This window comes from Staurois parvus, unplaced genomic scaffold, assembly GCF_062004578.1.
Source record: "Staurois parvus isolate SC_StPar_1 unplaced genomic scaffold, SC_StPar_1.0 ptg000195l, whole genome shotgun sequence".
In the NCBI taxonomy this organism is placed as follows: Eukaryota; Metazoa; Chordata; class Amphibia; order Anura; family Ranidae; genus Staurois; species Staurois parvus.
Window position 1 is genome coordinate 2,960,327 of NW_028317991.1, and position 27,578 is coordinate 2,987,904.

The 27,578-nt window shown below is 43.2% G+C and overlaps 1 protein-coding gene across 1 annotated transcript in view; it reads right to left on the minus strand.

Annotated features, from left to right (window-relative positions):
• The window catches only part of DSCAM (DS cell adhesion molecule), a 765,341-nt gene that overhangs the window by 250,251 nt on the left and 487,512 nt on the right, over positions 1 to 27,578 (minus strand). The window contains exon 21 of the mRNA XM_089677896.1: positions 26,191 to 26,344. Within this exon, the coding sequence (XP_089534022.1) occupies positions 26,191 to 26,344 (154 nt within the window). The remainder of the gene's footprint in view (positions 1 to 26,190; positions 26,345 to 27,578) is intronic.

A 27,578-nucleotide genomic window follows, 5' to 3' on the forward strand; every position in this document is an offset into this window, starting at 1 on the left:
AACATTTCTACATACTGTTCCCTGTCTGTGAACTAATTCACTTGTTGCTTGGAACTGCTCTTTAATATTAACCCAAACATTCTAAAATGCCTAAATTAAAATAATATCAAGACCATTAAAGAAATTAGATTATTGTTAAGTTCTGATAGCCAAAGCGTATTATCATGGTCACTGTTTTAAAACAGCCTATGGTAATTAGCGATAATCCAATAAATAATTAAACTTAAATACCACATTACACAATAAAACCGAACAAGCAAACATTACAACTTCAGCAGGGCAATTAAAAAAGAAACCGGAACTGTGTTCTCTTCTCCATCCACCAGCAGAGTTGCGGGCAAATTATTACAACATTTATCTTGGGGCTAAATTTGATTTCTGTTATCCAGAGGGTGATCTTCTGTACAAAGATGTCCTTGAGGGCGGGAGGGGGGAAACCAGATACATAAAATCTTTTTCTCAGACTCCATTCTACAGTATTGGAGGTGGAGGGAGGGGATTTCTCACTAGATCTTTGGCAAAATGTTCAGAATTTGAAAGCAAAGAGATAAAACCCGGAACATACAGCATGAATAATTAACCATTCCACCATCTCTAGCTTCTGCAAATGCCCTTTCCTTGTCTTGAAGGTGGCCAGGCTAACGCAGTCTGGGTTGGATCTTTGCAAATTGGTTATACACACTGGAGGGGGGGCTTTGTCTGATAAAATAGTCTGCACAATACAGCCTTACCGGCAAGGTTTATGCTGTAGACTTGTAATTCATCATATTCAGCCAAATAACATTTCTTGCAACAAACATAATTAATTATGCCCTAATTGTACCTCTGACACTTGGCTCCATGCTGCATTTGCATTAACATTGAGGTATTGTGAAACATGGAGAAGATGTAAAAGTAATGAATGTGCGCTTTCTAGGGGAAATATTAGTTTTCAGGCAGAGCAAACAAGGTTGTACTGTTAATTAATAAGGATGAGGTTCACGTTTGCTGCTTCCATGGGTTCGCAGTCAATCCCTGCTGTTGGGAGGTGCAGCAGCAGTAAATACACTGCAGTCCAGTTGTAGGAACAAAACTCGTGTCAAAATCAGAGTTCAACTTTACAAACGGCCTGCTGGGAAGGCACCCAAACAGGAACACTCACAGGTTGTAAGGGCAATGTGGAACAGAACAGATCTTGAACATTCCAATAGCATCTGTCTCAGAGATCGGAATGTGGCTTGGCTGGTTTGTACCCAAAGGGGAGGATTCCAGGGAGGATGGAATGTCCCTATCCTGTCCCTATTCATCTGTAACCCTTTGTAACCCTTTCTCTACCATTATTCACTTTCCCTGACAGACGAATAACCTGTCCCTACAGTATTCACTCACAAAATGTGGGCCAAACCCATGGGCCAGGCTCTTAAATAGACTCTGCCTGACCCAAGATCGCCTCCAGTGGCACATGGGGTGGCAGTATCCACCTGGATAGCTTCCTTAGTGACCCAAGAAAACCATAGTGAAGCATCATTCCTCTTGACTTCCTCTCCCTCTACCATGCCAGTGCGGTTGAGCGCCACCTGCAGTGGAGACAGTAGATGACCCCTGCCTATACTGGGTTTTGAGAAACTCGGGAATAATGAACTTGAGTCCGAAAAGTCTGCAGGTTCACCTTGAGAAGGAATAAACAACCTATAATGCAAAGCATAGCCTTTGCCCTGGTCAGCTAAGTCAGAAGAGACGATCATTTGAAGGTAAAAGGTGAGCTTACAGCAGCCATATTTTCAATGTGTTTTAGAGATGTTCGGGACAAATGACAATTCTGTATAGGGAGAGATACCTTGGTTTTTTTCTTTGTTTGTTTTTTTAAGCTATATTAGTGGCAAGTTTCCCATGCTTTTTGTTTGAAAATAGCTTCCTTATTATTATTTTACAGGATTTATATAGCGCCAACAGTTTGCGCTATATAGAGAGTTCAGGTGGAAGATGGAGAAGTGAGGCTGGAAAGCAAGAGCCTGTGAGAGAGCCCAGATGGGAAATGGGCTCACCTACAGGCAGGGAAGCTTGGAAGGAGGAAAGCTTTGGATATCAAAGGCCCCCAGAGCATGGACCACCTATGCAGCAGGGAAGGAGTGGCCCAGCAGAAGGAATGAGAGCAGCCACCAACCCAGCAGCTCATAGGAGAAGGACTGAATGAGTAGATCTGCACCTCCGGGCCGGTAAGGGGAAGGAGCACTCTGGTGGAAAACTGGATTAGCCACCTGGGACTGTCTTCTCTTAAAGTGACAGACACTGGATCCCCTGCTCAGGGATTCACCCAGAATAGCTTGTTAAGGAGTATCTAGGGTCTGGAGTGATACTACAGGAGATGCTGACTAGCTCTTCAAAAAGAAGGATCTGTTTTTTTTGCAGTTAAAGAGACTTGTGCATAGATCAGGAAGATTGTCCTCTGTTGCCATTACCCTTGGACATTCCATACACCCCTTACCCTATCCAAGTTCTAATTCCTCTAATAAAATTTAAAAAAAAAAACAATCTCAAGGACTGGTTAGTGTCTCCTGGATGCAAGTCTGTGTGAAAAATGCATGTTGCCTGGCAGTGCAGGACTATAGGGGGACCTAAACCCTACGGGGGTAGTGCTACCCTCTTTACAATATGAAGATTAGAGGCACAACCTGCCGGAAAGGTACTGTAGGCATTAGAGAATCTTCTGTATCCAATAAACTTCCAAATGTATTGGATGTTTGATCCCCTATTGCATGTTGTGGTTCCATCCGCCACTCCTACCACAAAGTGCAGAGGGTGACCTGGCATCTAAAGCTCATGGAAGTTCTAAATGGCAGAAGATCGGAGGCACTGCTCAGCAGAGAAGTCGGTAACATTCTTTTAATGGATAGTGCTTTTAAAAAAAAAGTAGGGTGACAAGGTCACTTGAAACGCGCATTAAAGCTAGTCCCTATAGGTCAACCCTTTCCTTTCTCAGCGTTTAGAAAAACCTCTTCTAAATAATAACTATTCAGCATAGGAACAACTTAACAGTGCATAATCTGCGAATAAAAACTGCTCCAGTCTGTCCCCAGAAACCCAGTTATTTCCCACTGGGTTTTGCCATCTTGCCACTCACACAGAGACAAAGGATAAAGCCAGTCTGTCAAACATAGCTCACATGTATAAGATACCTTTGTCCTTCTTGTTACATTTAAGGGGTCTGTAAAGGATTCACTATGAAAACATTTGCTGGACATTCACCTGTCTGTACGTTATGGAAATTGCTCATCATTTTCAGAGATTTCACTATTTGACCCTCATTTTCAAAAAGCATTCACCCATTCATGGGCAGCACAGTGGCTAAATGGTTAGCACTTCCGCCTGGCAGTACTAGGGTCGTTGGTTCAAATCCCAACCATGGCACCACCTGCCTGAAGCTTGCATGTTCTCCCTGTACCTGCGTTGGCTTCCTCCGGGTACTCCGGTTTCCTCCCACGCTCCAAAGACATGCTGGTAGGTTAATTGGCTCCTGTCTAAATTGGCCCTAGTATGTGTATGTATGAATGTGAGTTAGGGACCTTAGATTGTACGCCCCTTGAGGGTTAGGGACTGATGTGAATGTACAATATATATGTAAAGCATTGCCTAAATTGATGGCGCTATATAAATACCTGAAATAAATAATTACATACATTTTCAAAGGTAATTTATCCATCACATTCCCCTACTTCCGCTGGAAGGTTTGACCCCCGTCATGACCAGGGCATTTTTTGCTATTCAGCACTGTGCTATTTTAACTGTAAACTATGCAGTCATGCAACCCTGTGCTCAAATGAATTTTTTTTTCCACACTAATAGAGCTTTCTTTTGGTGGTATTTGATCACCACTGGGTGTTTTTTTTATTACATACAGGAAAAAAGACAGATAATTAAAAAAAATTATATTTTCTACTTTCTGTTATAAAACATATCCAATAAAAAAAAAATCTAATTCCTTCATATATTTAGGCCAAAGTGTATTCTGTTACATGTCTTTGGTAAAATAAAAAAATACCAATAAGTGTATAATAATTGGTTTGTGCAAGCGTTATACCGTCTACAGCTATGGTATGTATACTGGAATTCTTATGTATTTATTTTTGTATACTAGAAATGGTGGTAATCAGTGACTTATAATGGGACTGTGATAGTGTGGTGGGCTAGCTGAAGCTGGCTGGGAGGTACACTAAGTGATCTCAGCTGCTCTCTGTACAGAGCTCTGTGTTGTTAGTAAACACAGGGCTCTATACTGTGATTCGCAAAGCCGATCAGCAGGGCCTGGACATAAATCATTGGCCGGGACCTGCTGACCAACTTGTGCTGTACCCAATGACGGTACAGATTGGGCGGAGGGCACGCGCTCTATACCCGGAAATGCCGAATCATGTACATGTACGTGATCCAGCGCAGCGGGGGTCCCGAGCCACAGTATAAATACATGGGGCGGTCCTTAAACGGTTAAATTAGATTTTCTTAATGGCACCCACTATACAGCCATCAATTTACCATTAATCATTTTAGGATTTTCTCAATCACGGCAGCCCATTCAGTTGACCATGCAGTTCCCTTACCTGTGATCACGCTGTGGGATGAGATGTGTTGGTGTCAGGAATGGACTTGCCAATAGTGGTGGGGCTCACCTGCCTTGTGGGCTGCAGTACCAGGGCTGGCCAGCAGGTGCTCTCAACAACCAGAGGTTCACTTTGGCAATTAGCCATCACCTGGGGCTGATTGCAGGTGTATTTAAGGGATGGCCAGACCTGCAGTCTGTGCCTTGGTGTGTGTTTTTGCATGGGCCCCTGTATCTTGTACCCTGCATTCCTGTTTCTGCCTGACTTGTTGCCGACCCTGCCTGATCCTGACCTCTGCTGATTTCTCCTGTTTGATCCCTGGCTTGTGACCCTGACCATTCTCTGCCTGAGCCCCTGTACCTACCTGTCCGTTAGTTGCTGTACCCGGCTCGTGACCTGACTACTCTCCGCCTGCTCCTCCTGTACCTACCTGCCCGATAGTTATCGACCCGGCCTGCCTGACTATGTTGTGCTCTATATGTGTATGTACCTGTGTATCTATATCAGTTTAGGTTTGGGTTTGTTTCACCTTGTTGTATGTATTTGTGTTAGCTTGGGGTTTGGTGCACTGCGTCTATATTTGTATTGTTAGTCTTAATAAATTATATTATTTATACCATATCTGAAGCTTGCGTTTCCCTGTGTCAGTCCACACACTTCTGGTCACACCCGCATCCCTGACAGTTGGGGTGTCACTCACAAATGAATGAATTAATGAATGGTACCCCTGCGTGTCTTGCAAGAGAATTACAATGCGGTTGCGGGAATCACATTGATTCCCGTATACACAACCAGCCTGCAGCGAGTGAGTTAGTGTAAGTCTAGCCTTAGTGCTCTTAAATGAAACAAGTACACACTTTAGAGGGATATGCTTTGTTCCTTGTTCCTATTTCATATTTGAGGTTTGCTACCACTTTAACTGTTGACTTTTAACAAAAAGGTCCAAATGTGTTCACAGCTCTATTCAGTCCACTAAAACTGCACATACTGAGGAAAGGAAGAGTATCTTAAACAACTTACAGAGCAGATTGTGAATAGGCATAAGGGGAGCGATTCTGACTTAATGGATTTCACTGTGCAATTATGCTGAAGCTTTAACTCTCAATTTTGCTCACTGAGCTGCTTAGGCGAAACATGATGCTGGACAATGGATTCAAAGAACAGAGCAATTTAGGGAGCCAAGCAAAAGCATTTAGTGAGTTACTAATAAAATCCAGTAAACACAACAGCAGTGTCAGAAAGGTTATATAAGTTCTTAAAGTGGTCGTAAACCTCCACAATGAACAAAAAATAAGCAAAGCATATCCTTCTATAGTGTGTACTTTCCTCAATCCAAAGCACCGAGTTTGATTTCTGTCTCCTCTCTTATTCCTCTGTTATCTACATGAGTCACTTCTGAAAGTCTATGCCGAAACAACAAAATCCAGGGAGAGAGCCCACCCCCTCTTTAACACACAACTGGTGATTGATATCCTCAGCTGTACATGTTTCCCTATGAGACTGTGTAGAGGGGTGTGTGTCCATTCCCTCCACTCAAGTCTCCGATTACACTTAGCTGTCCTCTCCGTGTTGTTCAATGTGTGATGTCAGTTTCCCACCCTCTGCCTTCTAAAGCTTAGAAATAATGTGTAAATTCTGAATTTTGATCTGATGTAAATGAGAGAGGGCTGCAGATAGACAGGTACAACTTATGTAGGAAGCTTTATTTCATCTCTGTGTATCACCTGAGGCCAGTCACTTCACTGGGTATATGTAAGGCTTTACATCCACTTTAAAGCAGATCTAAAGTTCCAGTTTTACAAACTGTAAGCCTTCAGGCTTTTTATTGCAAAAGAGATAATGTATCTTCTGCAGTAATACAACTGTCTGCTTGCTCGCAGTGTTCTCCACCATGTAAACTTACCTGCACATGCACAGCTCAGCTTACATCGTTGAAACGGCCCCTGGCTGCTGGGATGACTGACTCTAACTTTGCACAGGAGTGACATCATCCCATACCAGCCAATGATGAGTCCAAAATACCGGAATGCAGAAAAAGATGCTGGCACCAACGAGGACACTTTAAGACCTGGCTTACACCTATCTGAGTTGTGATTGATGCATTTTTCTGCCGTGTTTTGTAGTGCATTTTTGTCTGTGTTTTTGTTCCTATAGGAAATTATTGAGTGTGACTTTGATGCGACTTTACACTCTGTGGCACTCAAAGTCATGTCAAAGTAGTGCAGGAACCTTTTCAAAGTTGCAGCAATATCGCATCAGTCACACTCATTACTTTCCCATTGGCCAAAAAAAAACCCTCATCAAAACCCAACACCTGTAATTTTGGTGCGGTTCCATTGAAGTCTATTGCATCAAAAACGCAATCTGCTGACCCTTTCTAAAAATGCAGCGGTTAAAAATGCAAAAAATGCATAGATGTGAACATGTCCCATAGGAAACCATGTTAAATGGACTGCAGTGCATTTCTGCAAAACGCACTAAAAAATGCATAGGTATGAATGAACGAGGCCTAAAGCAGAACTATGGCCTCCCAGTAAAAAAATGTGCTGCTCAAATCGGTCAGGACTGACAACCTAAATAGGAAGAAAACCCCCACAAGATTGCTGTATTTTGACTTGTGTTGTACCACAGTGACTGCTAGAGGGACCTCACAAACAGCAAGTGTTAGCATATAGAGAATTGTTTCTTTAAAACTGCAGTTTACATTTTAAATTCTATTAAGGAGGCACCTTAGGTATAAACTTTTCTTTCTGGAGGTCTATAAATTACCTCACATTTCCTAAATAGATGACCTCTTGGAGGGTTTCCCTTCATCTCATATAAGAGTGGCAACTGGGACGTGTTGAATTTCCCCCAATGTTCTCTCTTGGCAACAGTGGTCACCAGGTCAAGAAGTGATGGTGAAACTCTCCATGTGGGTTCACAGAGGATGGAAACAAAAGCCAAGGCTCTATTACAGGCTCTATCCAAGAAAAACATTTTCACTTGAGTTGCATTTTAAAGTGAATCTGTCACAAAGCAAAATTCTTTTGCGAGAACCCTCACAATCTGACAGCTTTAAACTTTTAAGTCCCACCTCTGTCCTTTCCCGTCCCATCATTCAGCTGTAAATGACACAACCACTGCCCAATGAGGTTTATCTATTTGAAAATTAAATGGCAGGTGATATGGTATAGCGTCAAAAGGGGTGGGGATTTGTGAGGACTTGAACTGAGGTCAAGGCTGTGTGTACAGGTCGGGTCTGGAATCCAAGAGACTCCACCTGGATATAGAACCTGATATAAAGAATAAAGCAGGTAATTGTTGAGCAATATTTCTATCTTCTGAACTTTTTCAGCATGGGGGTCAGCAACCAATGAATAGCAGCCAGGTGACTTTGTAGATCATGATCTGGGCTTGCTGACACTCCATCCCAGAGCATCAAACAATGCAATGCAGAGGGACTTCTTGTAAAGATGGAGCTGTAGTAGGGAGCAAGAACCACATAAGTCGATGCCTCCTCTGTAGGGACGGCTCCTGTCCCATGCAGAGTGATACCAACTTCACTCCACCTCTTATCCCGGCTGGCAGTCTCCAGAGTGGTGCCAGCAGCAGGAAAGGAGATCTTCAGGTCATTGTGAAGCAATACACTAGGCATAACAGTACAGGGCTACTTTCATACTGATGTACTGCGATTTACCCACAACACGGGTTTAGTGAGGTGTATCTGCAGGTTTCCTGCGCTTAACTTTTTACTTCCAGGTGAATGGGCACCCCTGAGTACTGCCTAGGGGCCCCAAGTGCTTGGGGCCCCATGATAATCTTGCATTACATAATATTTGCCAGCTGTCCAGGATTTGCTGGGACAGTCAAGCTTTTTATTAAGCTATCCCAGGATAGCTATTTATACTTTAATTCTTGAGAGTAGGTGTGTAAAGTGGGACAGGCTGGTAGAGGCATTGCTTTGCCCAGAGGCCCAAGATGCTATTGTGACAGCCCTGTATACTTCTATTATATTCTGCAGGTTTGGTGCACTTTCTGAAAGCATACCAAAACTCCTTAATGCAGGAAAGTGCACCAAACCTGCAGAATATAATAGAAGTCTATGGCAAAGCGCAGATAACTCAGGAAAGTCACAGATGCATTGTGCTGCACCCGTTGTACACGTAACCTGCAGCACATCACTGTGAAAGCAGCCTTATAGGGGGCTCAGAACAGTAAGGGTTCATTTACATTTTCAAATTAGGGGGAGTTATATGCCCTGTCATGGTTGGTGGGTGTAGCACCTGCCAAGCATAACCCATTCAAGTGAATGAGGCCGCTCTGCAAGTGCCCTGCAACCTTGTGCAGTACAGCAAACAAGGCGTTAGTTTTGTGTTGCTTTCTTACCACCTGCTTTAACCCCTTGCGCCCCGCAGAAGCATGCAGTTTTGGGGCACTTGCAGAGTGGCCCCATTTACTTGAATGGGTTGTGATTGGCAGGCAGTAGCACCCACCAAAAGCAACAGGGGGTGTAATTCCTGCTGCGGCATGTGTACATCTTTAGTTGCTACCTCAGCAGCTAAAGGGGGTAAGGATCGGGGGCCGTAAAACCGTGAAACTGCAGGGTTTTACCACTACCCCCAACTCTATGTGTGAACGAGCTCTAAGGGTGCTACTGTCAAATGCAACTAAGGGCTCATTCACAAGTGCAGCAGGCACTGCTACTCCTCTGAAAAGTGATCCGAGTGTGTTTGGCAAGTGGTGAGGAGACGATATGTTGCTTCCTCCACACCTGATTTAAAAACATGTTTGCCGTGCAGTGAACGTGATTGTGACATGGTGGTACGGCAATTAGAGGTTTCAATCAGGTGTGAGGAGGTGACCATGTGCCCGGTGATCTTTGCCGTCTTCCATGTTGTTCAGGTAGATTTCCCCCTTTTTAAGGTTGCCTACCCCTGTTTTAGGATATAACAGTTTCTCTTTAATATGCTATCTTGTTAAATTACCTAAAAGACAGTGCCAGATGGAATTCATATTTGTTACACACATTACTCCCTGCTTGCTCAGAGCTCATTCAGTGGGAATCATTCAGATAAATGGAGGTATCAAAAGACCATTAATCTGCATTTCTGTGGACGTGGATAAATAAAACTCTCTGCTGACCAGCAACAATATGACAAGGCAGGTAAGCAGGAAAGATTAGTCTTCAAAGAACAAAAGTTGAAGCTAAGGAAGGGCTAGGAGTGAGTCATGATCAAAGCTGGATCAATAGAACAACTGTTTTATTGCTTGGTCTTCAAGTTCTGCTCCATGACAAGATTCCAGAACTTTTACAGAAAATGTGACAGTCTTACCTGTGATGGTTCCAGGTTTATCTCTGCGTGCATACTGGAGTTTAAACAGCGCTGTTTTCTTGGGCTAACATAATTTCTGCTATAACCTTCACCAATTCCAAACTTGTAGGAGGCATAGTAGAAAGGCAATGCATGGGAAAGTTTCTCCTGGCCGCTGTTAAAACATGGGAGGATAGTTTCCTGGCAAATTTGGAGAGGCCTGGAAAAGGTAGGCCCAGAAAAAAGTGGATAGGCTCAAATGGTATAGGAGCCTGTAAAAATGACTGCAAAAGGGTAAGGATCTCTCTCCAAAATAATGCAATGTGTTGGCAAGTCCAGAAGATATGGAAGAGAGTGCCAGTTTCCTCGCCACATCGCCAGCAGACAGGAGAAACACTCGGATTGTGAGCATGGAGAACCTCAGGGGTCTTATACCAAAACATCAGTATTTTATAAGTGTTTTCTTTGTATACTACACAAATAGAAGATCTGGAGGCAGCCTCCCAAATCCTCATCGATGAGGCAAAATAGAAAATAACAGAAATAGAGAACCAAGTGACTAGCATGGCAACAGGCCTAGTACAAATAAATATATCACTCAGAACAGAGGCCGTAGGGATTACGGCTAGAAACAGTTTATGGAAAACCGTAGAGGAGGAGAATAGTCTCTTCGACAGAGTGGATGCAAAAAGCACCTTCCTATCTTTGTGAGGGGACATAACCATGTTAAAATCCCCCCAACAATCATGCATGGAATAGAAAGGGAATATAATTTATCTAGGGTTTGAGAGAAAAATAACAGCTGACCAGAGTTGGGTGCATACAAATTCAAAAGCGGAGAGCCCTCGTACATACATTCCAACAAGATATAATGACCAAGTTGATCAACCCAAGAGGAGGAGATCCTCAGGGAGCAGTTTTTCTGGATCAAAATAGCTACTCTGACTTTCCCAGAGGGATCAAAAGCCGAATAGGATTGCGGGAAGCTCTTGGAGGCAAAGCAAAAAAAAGTCATCCTGTTTGAAATGGGTTTCCTGAATGAATATAATATCTGCTCCCGAGGATCTAATCTCCTTCAGAGCCATCCACCATTTCCGGAATGAATTAAGTCCTTATACATTATATGACAACAGCCTTAAAGCCATCATGAAACAGTAATCAGTATAGCAGCTGTGTAACCTGAGCATGTAGAAAAATTATCACCGATGAGGCAAAATAGAAAATAACAGAAATAGAGAACCAGGTGACCAGCATGGCAACAGGCCTAGTACAAACAAATATATCACTCAGAACAGAGGCCGTAGGGATTGCAGCTGGAAACAAAGATATCATCAAAGATATGTACCCGGGATAATGGAAATATCCTGAGTTGTCAGGGCTGAAAGCCTGACGTACAAGGGAGCAACATGGCAGCTGACCCAAAACAGCAGGTACCTACCTCAGTACTCCACAGAACAGCTATAATCAGGACACAACAATTAGAAAAATTTCTAAAGCACACATGGGAGCATAGGAGCTCAATTAACAGGGCGGGAGATCTGATACATAAAAGAGTCAGGTGGTAGGGCCCACCGAACCAGGAAGTCGGGGACGTTGAGGAGTACGAGGAAATCTCTTCTTCCCAGGTTTAGCAGGTGTCCAGATCTTGCGGGGAGTAGCAGAGGACCTGGACAGAGTAGGAGGTTGCAGAGAGGCCTCTTCCAGAAAGGAAGGGAGTCCCAACTGTTTAAAGAAGGAGAGTCTGCTTCATGCAGGTCATGAAGTACGACTTGGGCATAATATTTGGAGACAACTAGTTTGAAAGAAAATCCCCACCGATAAGCGATATGATGCTGTTGGAGATGAGTGGTGACCACCTTCAAGACACACCTTTTTGCCAAGGTGATGGGGGGATAAATCACTGAAAATTTAAAGTCTGTCTCCTTTAAATTCCAGGGAGTATTTGTTGCGGGTGGAAGGGAGCAAAGCTTCTTTGCTGTTAAAGTAGTGAATACGAATGATAACATCTCTGGGCCTAGTGCCCCTCAGGAGGCTGGAGGCCCAATGATCTATGGGCCTGGTCCGTGCACCAATCAACATCTGGGACTTTGGGGGCCAGAGTGGTAAATAGAGACAGCAAGTAATGCTGAAGTTGGGAGTCTCCTCCCTAAGCTCCTGAGCCAGTTTCCCAATTTCAGCAGAGATAGTGCGGGTTATATTGTATAAAAATACTTGCAGTTTGCCCTCCAAGATATCCACCGTCAGGGAGGGGACCACCGGAGTGGGAAGCAAGGCAGCAGGGGCATCTGTGTCTGTCCCCTCCATTTCAGCAGACCCTCCGGAGCACTCACTTGGACCACCGCAACTACTCGAGGCCGGGGATGCAGGCCTAGTAAAGAAGCTATCCAGCATGGAAGGCCAGGGGTCCGGAGGAGGCGGCGTGGGCGGCTTCCAATGCCCGATTTTACCCATGTAGGTGCCTGTAAGTATCCTGACTTGCAGGAGAGCTCTCCTGGAGCAGTGGTTGTGTAGAAGGGTAGCGGGAGGGCCATGAAAGCTGAGGGTTGGCGGAGCTCAGCTCTCACGTGTCCGCCATCTTGGATCGCCGTGCATGCGCCCCCAATCAATCACAGTTGCTATGCCGCTAGTCTAGCACTGTTCTCACACCTCTAGTCTAGTATTATCCTCATGCCTCTAGTCTAGCACTTTTCTCACTCCTCTAGGCTATCACTGTCCCTATACCTCTAGTCTAGCACCGTTTTAACTCTTCTAGTCTACCATTCTCCTTTCTCTAGTTTATCTCTGTTATCACTCTACTAGTCCAGTTCTGTTCTCACGCCTCTAGTCTAGAACTGTTCTCATGACTCTAGTTGAGCACTTCCTTCACAATTCTAGTCTAACATTTTCCTTATGCCTCAAGTCTTGCAATTTTCTAACTCTTCTATTCAGTCTTTCTCCTCTAGTCTGGAACTGTTCTTGTGCTTGTAGTCTAGCATTGTTCTTATGCCTCGAGTCTAGCAATTTTCTCACTCCTCTATTTTAGCACTGTTCTAACTCTTCTAGTCTACCATTCTCCCTCTAGCCTACAACTGTTTTCAATCCTCTCATCTAGCCCTATTCTCAGGCCATTAATCTAGCACTGTTCTCACTCCTCTAGCCGGACACTGTTCTCACTCCCTTAGTTGGGCACTGTTCTCACTCCCTTAGTCGTGGCACAGTTCTCACTCCACTAGTCAGGCACTGTTCTCACTCCACTAGTCAGGCACTGTTCTCATTCCACTACTCAGACATTGTTCTCACTCCACTAGTCAGGCACTGTTCTCCCTCCTCTAGCCTACTACTGTTTTCAAGCCTTTCATCTAGCCCTATTTTCAGGCCTCTAGTCTAGCACTGCTCTCACTCTTCTAGTTTGGTACTGTTCTCAGTCCCTTAGTCGGGCACTGTTCTCACTCCCTTAGTCAAGCACGGTTCTCACTTCCTTAGTCGGGGAACAGTTCTCACTTCTCTAGTCGGGCACTGTTCTCACTCCTCTAGTCAGACACTGTGCTCATTCCTCTAGTCTAGCAATGCTCTCACTCCTCTAGTCGGGCACTGTTCTCACTCCTCTAGTCAGGCACTGTTCTCACTCCTCTAGTCAGGCACTGTTCTCTCTCCTCTAGTCAGGCACTGTTCTCTCTCCTCTAGTGGAGCACTGCTCTGACTCCACTAGTCAGGCACTGTTCTCACTCCTCTAGTTGGGCACTGTTCTCACTCCTCTAGTCGGGCACTGTTCTCACTCCTCTAGTCGGGCACTGTTCTCACTCCTCTAGTCGGCACTGTTCTCACTCCTCTAGTCAGCACTGTTCTCACTCCTCTAGTCTAGCATTGCTCTCACTCCTCTAGTCTAGCACTGCTCTGACTCCTCTAGTCTGTCACTGTTCTCACAGCTCGAGTCTGGCACTGTTCTCATGCCCCTAGTCGAGCACTATCCTCACTCTTCTAGTCTAGCTCTATTCTCATGCCTCTAGTCTGTCTGGCACTGTTCTAAATATTATATTCTATCACTGTTCCCACTCCTCTAGTCTGGTACTGTTCTCACGCCTCTAGTCTGGCACTGTTCTCACGCCTCTAGTCTGGCACTGTTCTCACGCCTCTAGTCTGGCACTGTTCCCACTCCTCTAGTCTGGCACTGTTCCCACTCCTCTAGTCTGGCACTGTTCCCACTCCTCTAGTCTGGCACTGTTCCCACACCTCTAGTCGGGCACTGTTCTCACTCCTCTAGTCTGGCACTGATCTCACGCCTCTAGTCTGGCACTGTTCTCACTCCTCTAGTCTGGCACTGTTCTCACACCTCTAGTGGGGCACCTTTTCTCACGCATCTAGTCTGGCACTGTTATAATTATTCTAGTCTAGCACTCTTCCTGCTCCTCTAGTCTAGCACTATTCTAGCTCCTCTAGTCCAGTACTGTTCTAACCCATATTATTATACTATTTTCCATCTCTTTCTGGGTTCTTTAAATCCTTTAGAAGATTTTTGCCTTGTGACAACCTCTCTGTGGTCTCCTTAATTACACTTTTCTTATCGAATTACGGGAAACAAGCTGACGCACAGTGTTTGAAAGCATAACACATCTCAGCAACGCACGCGCTTGGAGAGAATTTTCAGCTTTCATTTTCCCGATGTCACTCTCTTTTAGTTTGCAGTGAAAATAATGAGAACGATAATGAGCTTTTGATGCTGTTGAGGGCCTCCCCGCAGTGTGTCCCTGCCACAGACATCCATTACTGCCGCTAACTCAAGCTTAGCACTTACAGTGGAGGCAACCGCACGCCGGGAACCTAACAAAACAGAGGAATTAACTTTTCGCAGCCAGCTTAGCCTCCAGGTACTGGTTTTGGATACAAGATAACAAAAATATTATAAAATATATATTTTCCGCTATTTTTTTTTTTAACGATTTTGTAAAAAATCTTTTTAAGCTCTGTACTTTAAAGGATTTATTAAGCTAAACATTTATAATTCAGCTTAACTTGTACATATGCCCAGGAGGAGACCAGTGGCATCAGCTAAAAGGCCAGTAATATCAAAATATTTGAAGCAGAAAAAATTCAATATGCACAAAAGGTTGTTTACTGAATCCGCTTGTCTGATTTAATAAAACTGTACTTACTGGTAAACTCTTCCTATATAGTTAAATATGTGATATCTGTGTAGCTCTTGCCCTTGGCACTACCCTTTTTTCACAACACACTCACTTAAGGGCTGCCGTAAAACAATTAGAATACAAGGCCACCCCGCAGTTTACCTAACTGGATAATAAATTATGTCACTCCAGTAGAAAAAAAACAAGCAGCTGACATGAAATAAACTATGGGCATCCTGCTAACCCAAAGTGCCCCTTTTTAATTTATGCATTAATAGGCGGACATGTCAGAATTTTTATTTTATACTTTAAATGTGCATTTTTATTGCTATGAATAAAAAAAAAGAAAGAAATGCTGCTAATGTTCCATGCATGATGTAGGTCTTAGGGCTGGTTCACACTATAGAAATGCGTTCCAGATGAGTTTTTTATGCATTCCGGATCACTTTAGGGACATGAGCATTCCAATGCATTTTTGGTGCGTTTTTGATGCGTTTACCGCGTTCCAGTACAGTTCTGTGCAGTAAAAATGCAATCGCAACGCACTAGAACTGCAAGCACTGATGTGAACTATGACATTGACAACCATATAACCTACTTTCTGTGCGTTTTGGATGCAGAAAAAAAGCAACTGAAACACATGTAGTGTGAACTGGCCCTAAGGCAAAAGGTCTGTGGCTTCCAGGGACATCATGGGTGTTTAATATTATTAAAGCATGCAGATAGTCTATGTGGTAGATTTTCAGTGAGATAACAAGGTGCAACCCCTGTGCAGCAAGCAGGAAGCACATACAGTATCATATATTATATATGTATTAAAGTGTTATTAAAAAATACTTGAAGAAAAAGCCTTTTCTGACACTTTTTGTTGCTAGAAAATGTTAGAATGCCCAAAGTTTATATATTTTTTAAAGCAGAGGCCCTAGAGAATAAAATGGTCGGTGGTGCAATTTTTTATGTCACATGGTATTTGCACAATAGTTTTTCAAAAGCAATTAAAAAAATACACTTTAATGCACAAAAACACAATATTATACCCAACTGGTTGGTTAAATACAAAAGATGATGTTACTCTGAGTAAATAGATACCAAACATGTCATGCTTTAAAATTGTGCATGCCCAGGCAACGGCAACAAACTACTTTCATTTTATTATTCATAGGTGATGTTCTAAATGCCCACTTCAGATTTACACAGGAGGTCTGGTGCTAGAATTATTTCCCTCAATCTGACATTTGCGGTGATACTCTTTACTGAGAGTTTTATTAGACCCCAGATCCCTCCTCTGACCTTCAAAGCTTTGGAACATACCAAGATCTGTGTGATACAATGCTTTTTTCAAACCAGTAAGGGTTTATTTACATCGGGTGAATAGAGAAGAGAAATGCTTATCACTTAGACCAGGGGTCTCCAAACTTTCTAAACAAAGGGCCAGTTTACTGTCCTTTAGACTTTCAGGGGAGCAGACCGTAGCCATTGGGAGAAAAAAAAAAGGCCTTTACATTAGTGGGGAAAAACCATTGACACTATCATTGGTGTCATTGGGAGGAATTGTGCCTCATTGCCGGTGTCACTGGGATGAATTTTAACCCATCATTGGTGCCATAGGGCCCCATTGTTGGTGTCATTGGGAGAAATTGTGTCCCATCCTTGGTGTCATTGGGAGGAATTATGCCCCATCATCAGTTTCAGTGGGGGTACGTATGCCCCATTTGTGGTATCATTGGAAGAAATAGTGCCCCAAGGGCCAGATAAAAGCAATTAAAGGGCTGAAGCTGCTCCCCGAGCCACAGTTTGGAGACCACTGACTTAGACCATAGAGATGATCGGAGCCATTCCGGTCTCTGTTCAGCTTTATGATCTGCCGTCGGAACTGCCAGCTGCATTCTCAGTTGCCCCGGTTGGATGGGAGAGCCGGCGAAAGTCGTGGAAGGTTTATACAAGAAAGCCGACCGATTGAAGAAAACAATACCTGGATGATGCCTGCAGCTGCCAGCATTATCCTGGTATAACCACTCAAAGTCCAGCAATGTACTGGCTTGTCACTGGTACTTAGGTGGTTAAACCCAAAAGCAAACGTTTATTATATTGCAGCTTACCAATTCTTAGATGCGATGGCTGCATTCAATTTCTTTTTTAGGCTTCCCTTCTTCTATTTTCATCTAGTGATCTGGCAAGTAAGTCTGTTTTTCAAATGAACAAGCTCTCCAGCAGAATGTATGAGGTTCAGAGACAAACCACTTACTACAGACAGCCGTGCTTACAATAAGAAGCTTTTATGTATGTAAAATTTTTATCCCAAAAGAAAAAATATATATATCTGCTGTAACTGCTTATAAAGTATTAGCTGGAATTTGACTTCAATTGGTTAGTGCATTTAAATCTGCTAATCCATCTAACACCCCCCTCTCCCCCCAGACTGACTGCTACTGTCCAAGGTGACCCCTGTGCCCCTTCATCCAAGAAGTGTGTTACTGGCCAGATCATCAGGTGAAAACAGAGGGAAAAATATGTAAAAAAAGAAAGCTAATGCAGCCACCTCGTCTAAGGATTAGTAAGCTGAAACATATTACATTTTTGGTTTGGGGTTTAATACCACTTTAAGCAAATATAGTTTCTCCATGTAAATGCAGCACATAGTTGCAGTTTAATAAAGAAATCAATATCAACATTAAACCGGCCTGGGACTGCACAAGATTTCATCTCTTTGGGGAAATAAAAGAACCAACGAGCTTAAAGTAAACCTTTCCAGAAAAATATGGCATCCCCAGCATCGCTCGCTCAGCTTCTTCCCTTTTTATAGACCATATATACGGTGCCATCTAGTTGTTTAAAGGGACAAACAAAGTCCATTCATGTAAGGCTGAATATGGAGAATGCCGGATTTTATAATTTTTTTTCTGACTCACATCTGCCAGCAGTGAGGGGCAGCCACATGGAAATGCTATATTTTAAATTCTAGAGGGTGTCGCAAAACATACATAAGAAAAGAATAACAAATTCATATTATATTATACATTTTTTCTATTTCTACACCTCCTCCCTTGGCCAACTCATACACTCTCACGGCTTCAACTACCACCTCTATGCCGACGACACACAAATCTATCTCTCAACCCCCCACCTCACCCCCTCGGTCTCCGCCCGAATCACACACCTACTGAGCGACATTTCAGACTGGATGTCGCTCCACTTCCTTGAACTGAGCCTCTCCAAAACCGAGTTTCTTGTCTTCCCCCCAGCCCGGACACCACCCCCCATTGACTTCTCCGTCACATCCAACAACGCCACCATCAAACCCGCCCCGCAGGCCAGAGTACTTGGTGTCATTCTGGACTCCAACCTATCCTTCCAGCCCCAAGTCCAATCATTACCAAACTTATGCAGACTCCACCTCCGCAACATCGCCAAAATCCGCACGTTCCTAACCCCAGAAACCACTAAACGGCTCATCCACTCCCTCATCATATCACGACTCGACTACTGCAACTCCCTCCTCACTGGCCTGCCTCGCCGCTGGCTATCCCCGCTTCAGTCCATCCTGAATACGGCTGCCAGACTCATTCACCTTTCCAACAGCTCCGTTTCCACCACCCCCCTCTGCCAATCCCTCCACTGGCTTCCGATTGCGCAACGGATCAAATTCAAAATCCTAACACTGACGTACAAAGCCGTCCACCATACTGCCCCGAACTACATCACTGACCTAATATCCAAGTACCGCCCAGCACGCACACTCCGCTCCTCACAAGACCTCCTTCTCTCTAGTTCCCTGGTCTCCTCCTCCCATGCCCGCCTCCAGGACTTCTCCAGGGTGTCACCCATCCTCTGGAACTCCCTGCCCCAACCCATCAGATTATCACCTACTCTCCTCTCCTTTAGGCGCACCCTGAAAACCCATCTCTTCAGGGAAGCCTACCCCACCCCCTGCTAACCTGCCGACCTCCTCCACTCTTCCTACCTCTCCATCCCCCACAGCTATCTCCTCCTGTGCCACCATCCCCTCCCTCCTAGATTGTAAGCTCGAAAGAGCAGGGCCCTCAATCCCCTCATGTTTTGCATTGTATTGTTATTGTTCTGTCACATGTTCTGTCCCCCTTTGTAATGTACAGCGCTGAGCGAACCATTGGCGCTTTATAAATACTGTATAATAATAATAATTTCTTTTTTTATATACTTTGATATCCCAAACAAATATTTTGTAAATAAAAGGTACATCTAGCTACAATTTCCCATTTTCCCTTTGGGGACACACTGTACTGTGGTTCAGCAGCTATAGGGACCCCACAAATGGTAAGGGGTCTATTTATACACCCAAGATGTATGCAACTTTCATCCAGGATTCACACTTTTTTTTTTTCAATCAGGAATATTTTTGAATCTTTAGAGAAAACATTTATAAACAGACCCAGAAGATGTGCATTTATAAAACATTTCCACAAGATATTAACTGAAACTGCATATAAATTAGTTCTGTATAAATGGAGCAACATTGAAAGCCTGCAATTCAAATGTGTGAATGTAAAAAATACAGCATTATGGCCTTTGGCCATCATGGGAAATAGGCATACTGCTCATCGCCATCTAGTGGCCATAATGCTGTATTTTCCATAATCGCACATTTGATTTGCCTCATTTGCACAGAACAGATTTACATGCAGTTTTGATGGATGAACAACTCTGCAATTTTTTGCGGTTGTTGTTGTTATACATCCTTAAGGGCTTGTATACGAAAAGGGTTGTTGTTTCTTTTTTGTTATACAGATAGATGAAAAAAATTGGAGATGCAGAGGAGGCTGAAAGCAATAGAAGGTACCTTTTTGAGTTAATACATACTACAATAAAGAAAATTATTTTTCAACCAGAGTTTAGTGTCACTTCAAGGGATCTAATTGTGGCACCCTCCTAGACAGGTGATAGGTTAGGTAAATTTAGTTCTTTGCTCACTGTAATCAGTTGGGCTGCATGTGATCTTTTTGGGTTTCACTGGCTGCAGGGCTGACTGCTACCCCGTCTGTCTGGAAAGGTTCTGGAAGATAGTGGGCTGGCAAAGTCAAATCAGCTGTTGAATATAGATGCAGTCCCAGCCAATTTCTGGGCAGGGTTGCCCAGATGGGGGCTGGGAGTGTGTATAAATACTATGGGATCTGCAACAGAAGGGTCTTATCCCTGAGGAGGAAATCACAGCCCAAGGGGCTGTGTGCCCCCTAGGCAAGCCTGCCATGTGTATGTTGTTCAGCGAGGTTCCAGCTACGCTAGCTGGGGGGGGGGGGCTATGTTGCTGAGGCTGACCGAGGGGCTTTTCATTTAAGGATCTAGTATGATATCACTGGAAGAAAGTGTTTGGAATATATTGGAAGAAGGCCACCAATTATCCAAGGACATTAGTGAGTACAGACTGATCTTAGGGACTGTGTGCTGTTGCCATCCCTTTGGTGCTACAGGGGACATTGTGTATAGTGTCCTGAATAGCTCAGTCCATTAATTCCTGGTGAGAGGACTCTGCTCATATCTGTAGGAAGAAGATTAATACCCTTACGTTGCTACCGCAATACTCAGTCCCCCATTTACTTGTGCAATGACCTTATTATTTATTACATGTACTTATATAGCACTGTCAATTTACGCAGCGCTTTAGATATATTGTACAGTCACATCAGTCCCTAACCCTCAAGGGGCATACAATCTATGACCTTGATTATATCCTTAAAGAAAAAAATCTAGTGTCCTCAAATTGTTATTAAGAGTCATTGGAGAATCCCACAGTTAGTCTGAACCTATCCAAGTTCAAGTTCTGCAATAAATCATCAGAAAAGCATACCCCTAGACTGTTCATTCAGCCAAAGAAGTGACTGTGTGTTCGACTGAGACAACTACGGGACGCAAGGAGTCTTTAAAACTACGGCCCCTACAGGGGTACCACTACATATTTATAAAACATTCATTGGACAAATGTCACATGGTTCTGTGCTTGCTGCATGAATTCTGACCATAGTTCCTCTAATAGAGTAATTCCGGTTATCTTCAGCTCCATCTAGTGGCCAGAACATGATATAGTTTTCAAAAAATACCTCCATGGGAAGATATACAGCATTTTGGACACTAGATGGAGCTGAGTACTAAAACAAATACACTCTAGAGCTCTAGGTTCAAATCTAAGCGTTTTCCACAGCGTTTTGCAGAAACGCAGCACAGTCCTTTTAACATGATTTTCTATGTGACACATTCACATCTCTGTGTTTTCACCCAATGCGTTTGTTGGAAAGGGTCAGGGACTTTTTTGAATGCAAAAAGTTGCATTTTTGGTTCTATAGACTTCAACTAAAACGCTTCAGAAAAGCATGTAGTGCGTTTTTGCTGCGGCATAAACGCAGGTGCAAAAACGCAAAACGCAATGCAGACATGGCTCAAACGCAAGCTGCATAGGTGTGAGCCTAGCCTTAGAGGAATTACAGCCAGAAGTTCGTCTTATAAATAGGCCCCTAAGTATGCTATGGCAGGCCAATGAATGGACCACACGTTAAACTCATGTGCAATACTGCAACGCACTGGTGTGAACTGGCCTTAAGTTACACATTTAATTCCCCATTTATTGTAATTCGTATTTTTTGGGTCTTGTTAAAACACGTTTGGGATCTACATTTCATAAAAATGCATATATTAAAAAATAAGAGTCAGAACACTGCACATCCCTTCTACACACACTGAGGAAATGAATGGAGGGAGTTAAATAACATAGTCTGGGCTCCTAGGCAAATGTAGGCTCTCATGCCAGCTCTGCAAGCGTGAGAAACATGGAAATTGACAAGCTGCGTCAAGGCGACCAGGCAAAACTATTTTAATGTAAAACTAACAATTTTATTCACGGCACATTACCACCTCAGCAGATAGCTATATCTTAAAAAGTGCTATTTTCTGAATGCCACTCGGCCTGAGAAAAGGGAACATTAAAAGATGTTCTTCATCGATAAGCAACTACTGAAAATTCTCATAAAGCTCTGGGGAGAACACCATGGAAGTTAATTGACATAACATCAGGGACTTGGATGATTTAAGAGGCTTTTGAAGTGAACTGTGTTGGGGACATGCTTTTTCCTGTCCATACAACCATCTTCTATATAAGGCCTGAAGAGTCAAGAGGCGTCCAAAGTTAAAGTGTTACTAAACCCTGGACCCTGCATTCACTATATCTGGTCTCCCCGGACCCTGCATTCACTATATCTGGTCTCCCCGGACCCTGCATTCACTATATCTGGTCTCCCCGGACCCTGCATTCACTATATCTGGTCTCCCCGGACCCTGCATTCACTATATCTGGTCTCTCCGGACCCTGCATTCACTATATCTGGTCTCTCCGGACCCTGCATTCACTATATCTGGTCTCCCCGGACCCTGCATTCACTATATCTGGTCTCCCCCGACCCTGCATTCACTATATCTGGTCTCCCCGGACCCTGCATTCACTATATCTGGTCTCCCTGGACCCTGCATTCACTATATCTGGTCTCCGCGGACCCTGCATTCACTATATCTGGTCTCCCCGGACCCTGCATTCACTATATCTGGTCTCCCCGGACCCTGCATTCACTATATCTGGTCTCCCCGGACCCTGCATTCACTATATCTGGTCTCTCCGGACCCTGCATTCACTATATCTGGTCTCTCCGGACCCTGCATTCACTATATCTGGTCTCCCCGGACCCTGCATTCACTATATCTGGTCTCCCCCGACCCTGCATTCACTATATCTGGTCTCCCCGGACCCTGCATTCACTATATCTGGTCTCCCCGGACCCTGCATTCACTATATCTGGTCTCCCCGGACCCTGCATTCACTATATCTGGTCTCTCCGGACCCTGCATTCACTATATCTGGTCTCTCCGGACCCTGCATTCACTATATCTGGTCTCCCCGGACCCTGCATTCACTATATCTGGTCTCCCCCAACCCTGCATTCACTATATCTGGTCTCCCCGGACGCTGCATTCACTATATCTGGTCTCCCCGGACCCTGCATTCACTATATCTGGTCTCCCACAGTACACACAACATGGAATGCAATTAATTTAGTAAAAATAAACTACTAAATACCTTTTCTCATCAGCAGTATATAGCAGACTTGTGACTTCTATCACTGTCCAGCTATCCATCACTATGTCCCAGGGGCGGACTGACCATTTGGAAACTCGAGCACTGCCCAAGGGCCCGGGGTCAGTAGGGGGCCCCGTAAGATGCCCCTGGTACCTTTTTCATAGGCTTTTTTGAGTTTGGGCAAGGACACAGGGGCCCCATGATCCCCTATTGCCCGGGGGCCCCATGAGTTGTCAGTCCGCCCCTGCTATGTTCACTGGTTCCTGATGTGTCAGGCATCCAGAAGGAGTATATGCAAAGCAAAGAAGCTTCTTATAGTGTCAAATCGTATTAAAAAAGCTTTATTTAGGATAAAAAGTTGCACTTACAAGATGCGTAGTAAAATATAGCATTGAACAAACAATTCACAGTCTGTTCCCACATCCAAAATGGCCACGAGTGTCGACGCATACGTGATGATATACGTCCCGCCTCCACTCAACACGTTTCGTCATATGCAACGTCACCAGTTAAACTTTTGACTACATTACCAATGTTTTGGACCAGGGTGGCGCTCAGCTCTCTCAGTCCTGAAGATTTGCTCAGCTGTCCCAATTCTCCCAGTCCGGAGAGTGAGGAATCTCTCCAATATGGAGTCTCATCTCCCAAGTGGGTCACCTCTCTTGGCTGGGGCACACACCTATTTCCAAACAAGGGTCTTGTTTTAAACAAGTCCCAATTCACCTTTGTAGCTATAGTTGTAGAGAAAATGGACTTCAAATTCACAACAGGTGCACTGAAATCTCAGCTATTTTCAATATAGAGCAGAATATTGAGAACCTGCCTGCTTTAAGCTATTAGAAACCAACTGAAACCTGATTGAACAGCCTTTGTTGTGATCTTTGAAGAGTTTTGACATATATAGTTAGAGAGGTGAGGAATGGCTTCCTTTAAAGATCTTATGCCGCTTGTTAAGAATATATACAGTTTATTGTCCCCAATATGGTCACATGTGGACTTTAACCACTTGACTTCCAAGGTGTGTTTATAAAAGTCCTGATAGTCAATGGTTTAAAGCAAGCTTACTACAGCTGATTTAATATGAGGGGCGATCAAAGGGTAAACTATGTGTAGGGAGTGTTTTACTAGGGGGCAGGGGGGTGTGCTTCAATGTAAGCACACTGCTCTGGATGGCTGTGCAGAGCAGTGTGCCCGAGCTGACAGGGAGGAAGACTGTTAGTAAACAAAACAGTCTTTCTTCCCGTCAGAGATGCTCAGTAATCACTGGATGCCGGCAGGTAATTACCAGCTGGGACCTGGTGATTGACAGCCGCGGCCGCGAATAGCGGCGCAAGTAGGGCATCTACACGCCCCCTACCCATAAATACAAAATCACGTATATATAAGTGATTTTGTGCGCCCCTGCCACCCTGTAGCAGTATATCTGCTATAGGGCGGTGGGGAAGCGGTTAATGCCATCCATTGTATACAATTGTGTGACTAGCTGTGATTGGTCACAGTAATCACATGTACAGACTGGGCCAATCGCAGTCCATCTGTGTCATGTGATTAGCAGTGGCCAGTCACAACTAATCACAAAAAAAAAACCTGAATGAATCGATTTTATTCAGTTAAATGCTTGCTTATAGCAAAGAAATTATTTGCTATAGGCAATCATATTATGTAAAAAAAATAAAAACTACTGATCACTTCCCCAAAGTAGTACAATGTTACTATGGTAACGTTATAGTACTCTGGTCACAGTGTTTTATAAAAAGAATCTTCAAAAAAGTAATAACAAATTTTTAAAAATAAAAAAATAGATTTTTTTTTTTTCATACAGACACTAGTCAGTGTCCCTGATCACCGCCACACCAGCTGTATGATGACACGGTACTGCACTGGTGACAGTATGTAAAAAAATATATATATTTCTTCATTTTCCAATAAATTATGTCAAAAACATTACAACTTCAAAAAACTCGCCATGCCTCTTACTAAATACCTTGGGCAGTTTGCATTGCAAAAAGGGGTCATTTGGGGGATATCTGTACTGTTCTGACATTTTTGGGCCTCAAGAAATTAGATTGGCCGACAGTATTTCAGTTCTGATCAATTTTCAGATATATCCCATAGTTTGTGAACTTTAAAACTTTCTGACAGATTAAATAATAAATACTGATTTCGGTTATTTTCATCAAAGAAATGTAGCAGAGTACATCTTGGCCTACATTTATGAAAAACATTTTTTTATTTGCAAAATTTTATAACAGAAGCAAAGAATGTGTTTTTTTTTCAAAATTTTCGGCCTTTTTTTGTTAATTTAGAAAAAATAAAAACCCCAGTGGTGAATAAACACCACCAAAATAAAGCTCTAGTTGTGTGAACAAAATGATAAAAATTTAGTTTGGGTACAACGTTGCATGACAGCACAATTGTCATTCAAAGTGTGAGAGCGCTGAAAGCTGAAAATTGGTCAGGACAGGAGGGGGGTAAAAGCACCCGGTATTGAAGTGATTAAAGCATCACTTATTTTGGATTTTGGATATCATAGTTATATTGGATACTTTTGGATATCATAGTTTTTTACCATTTCATGGGTGCACAGAATTTGAAGGCTTGACATAATGGGCATTTTTACGTTTACTTCATGCACCTTCATCTTTTATATTTTTTCTAAAATAAGCATTTTATAAACAATTGTACAAAAAATCATATGGCATAAAAAATTGCAACTGCCACCATTGTATTCCCCATGCCTTTTGCTTTCAGAACATACATAACTTTGGGGGATTTAAAGTAATTTCCTAGCAAAAAATGCAGATTTTTATATGAATATAAAAAATTAAAAAAAGTTACATAAGTAATTAAAGAGTACCTATTGCTTTGCCCTGCACGGACAATGGCAGGTTCACTTTTTGAAATAAACAGGAAAAAAAAGTTTATGCTGTTCATTTTTTCATTTTAAATTCGCTAATGCTTATTACCTATTGTACTTTACTAGACCACAGAGCTGACTATATTCCGTTTTTTTATTTTTCAAATTATTATGGCTATAACCACCTTAAGCAAGTTTTATTCAAATATCACAATATATAAAAAGACCCAATAATAAAGAGCCAACAATAAAGCCACAATGTGAGTGTTACCATTAGTCACGGGTTCAACAGTAATGATGTCGCTGCTATTGCCTCTTCCTGCAGAAGTCACGGCTACCACCCACACGCTGTATTGTTTGTCCTGGCTCAGGCTTCGTATTTGGTAGAAAAAGGTGTCCGGAGCAGCTTCATATTCACTGATAATCTGAAAGATGGGAAATACTGTTCAATTCTTAGTGCCAGCATCAAATTCAGCTCAAACAGTAGCAAGACTACTAAAAAACACAATTGGGTTAGAGGCATAGCTAACATTAGTGGGTCCCTTTTTATTAAGGGCTTCTGTATCAGTAGAGTTTATGCTTGCAGAAATTTTAAATATTTTTTAGCTAAAGATATGTGTGAAAGTCTAAAGTCAATTTGCAGGCCTATCCTTTAACACATTTTTTTTTTCTCTTTGCTGCGCCACTCTTTTGAGACTCATCCATCCAATTTTCTTGTTACCACATTGGGATTGGGGTTTGTTAGACCTCACTATCTAACTACTCTGTGCTGGTCCAGCTCCTCTTCTCACCGCCATACATAAACTATTATGTAGCTTCCAGGTAGGAAGTGAAGGGAAATATTATATAGAGCAGCCATTGTCAACCAGAGTTCCTCCAGAGCTTGCTAGGGGTTCCTTGAGTTATGGGTGATTGATCCCCAATTTGATGGTGCCTGTACTGTTCCAGGGTCAATGCCACTTGGCAAAGCCAGCAGCACAATACCAATCATCTTATGAGATATCTGTAAGGGTGGCATCCTGACCATCACTGGAAGAGTTTTAGTCTGCCTACTGAGAATGGTTGGTATAAGGCATTTTTCCAATTGCCCCCAGATGAATTGATTTCAGTAAAGGTTCCCCAAGATCTGAAAACTATTACAGGGTTTTCTCTGGGGTAAAACAGTGGAGAAAGTAAGGTGTCACCTAAGTGACAGCTCTGAGTCTGAAAGAATTCTGGCATCACATCCAAGATGGGGGAGCCAAGCAGCAGTCTCAGGGACTTAGGAAGCCTATGCAAAGGAGGCTTTCATTGCTAAATAATAGGTCTATGTGATAACAAGGAACACATACCCGTTCGTAAAAGACCATGCATATTGGTAGAAAATAGAAGATAGGAATCTGAAAAACTGTTTGCTAAAACCCTTGAAATCCATAGTGCCAAACCTGAGGTTCTTGTTGGGCAGCCCTTGATGCAAAGCAATCAGTAGTGGGCAGGTGATCTCTAAAACCGGCCATAAATGGTTCATTTGGGACCGTCCGAGATTACAACCATCTCTGGGCAGGCTGATTATACCCAATTGTACATGATTGTTTTACGACTTGGATACAATCAGCCTGTCGGACTTTTCATGGGATTATTGACTCTAGCCCATAGCAATATTTATTGTGTTTTCCCGGC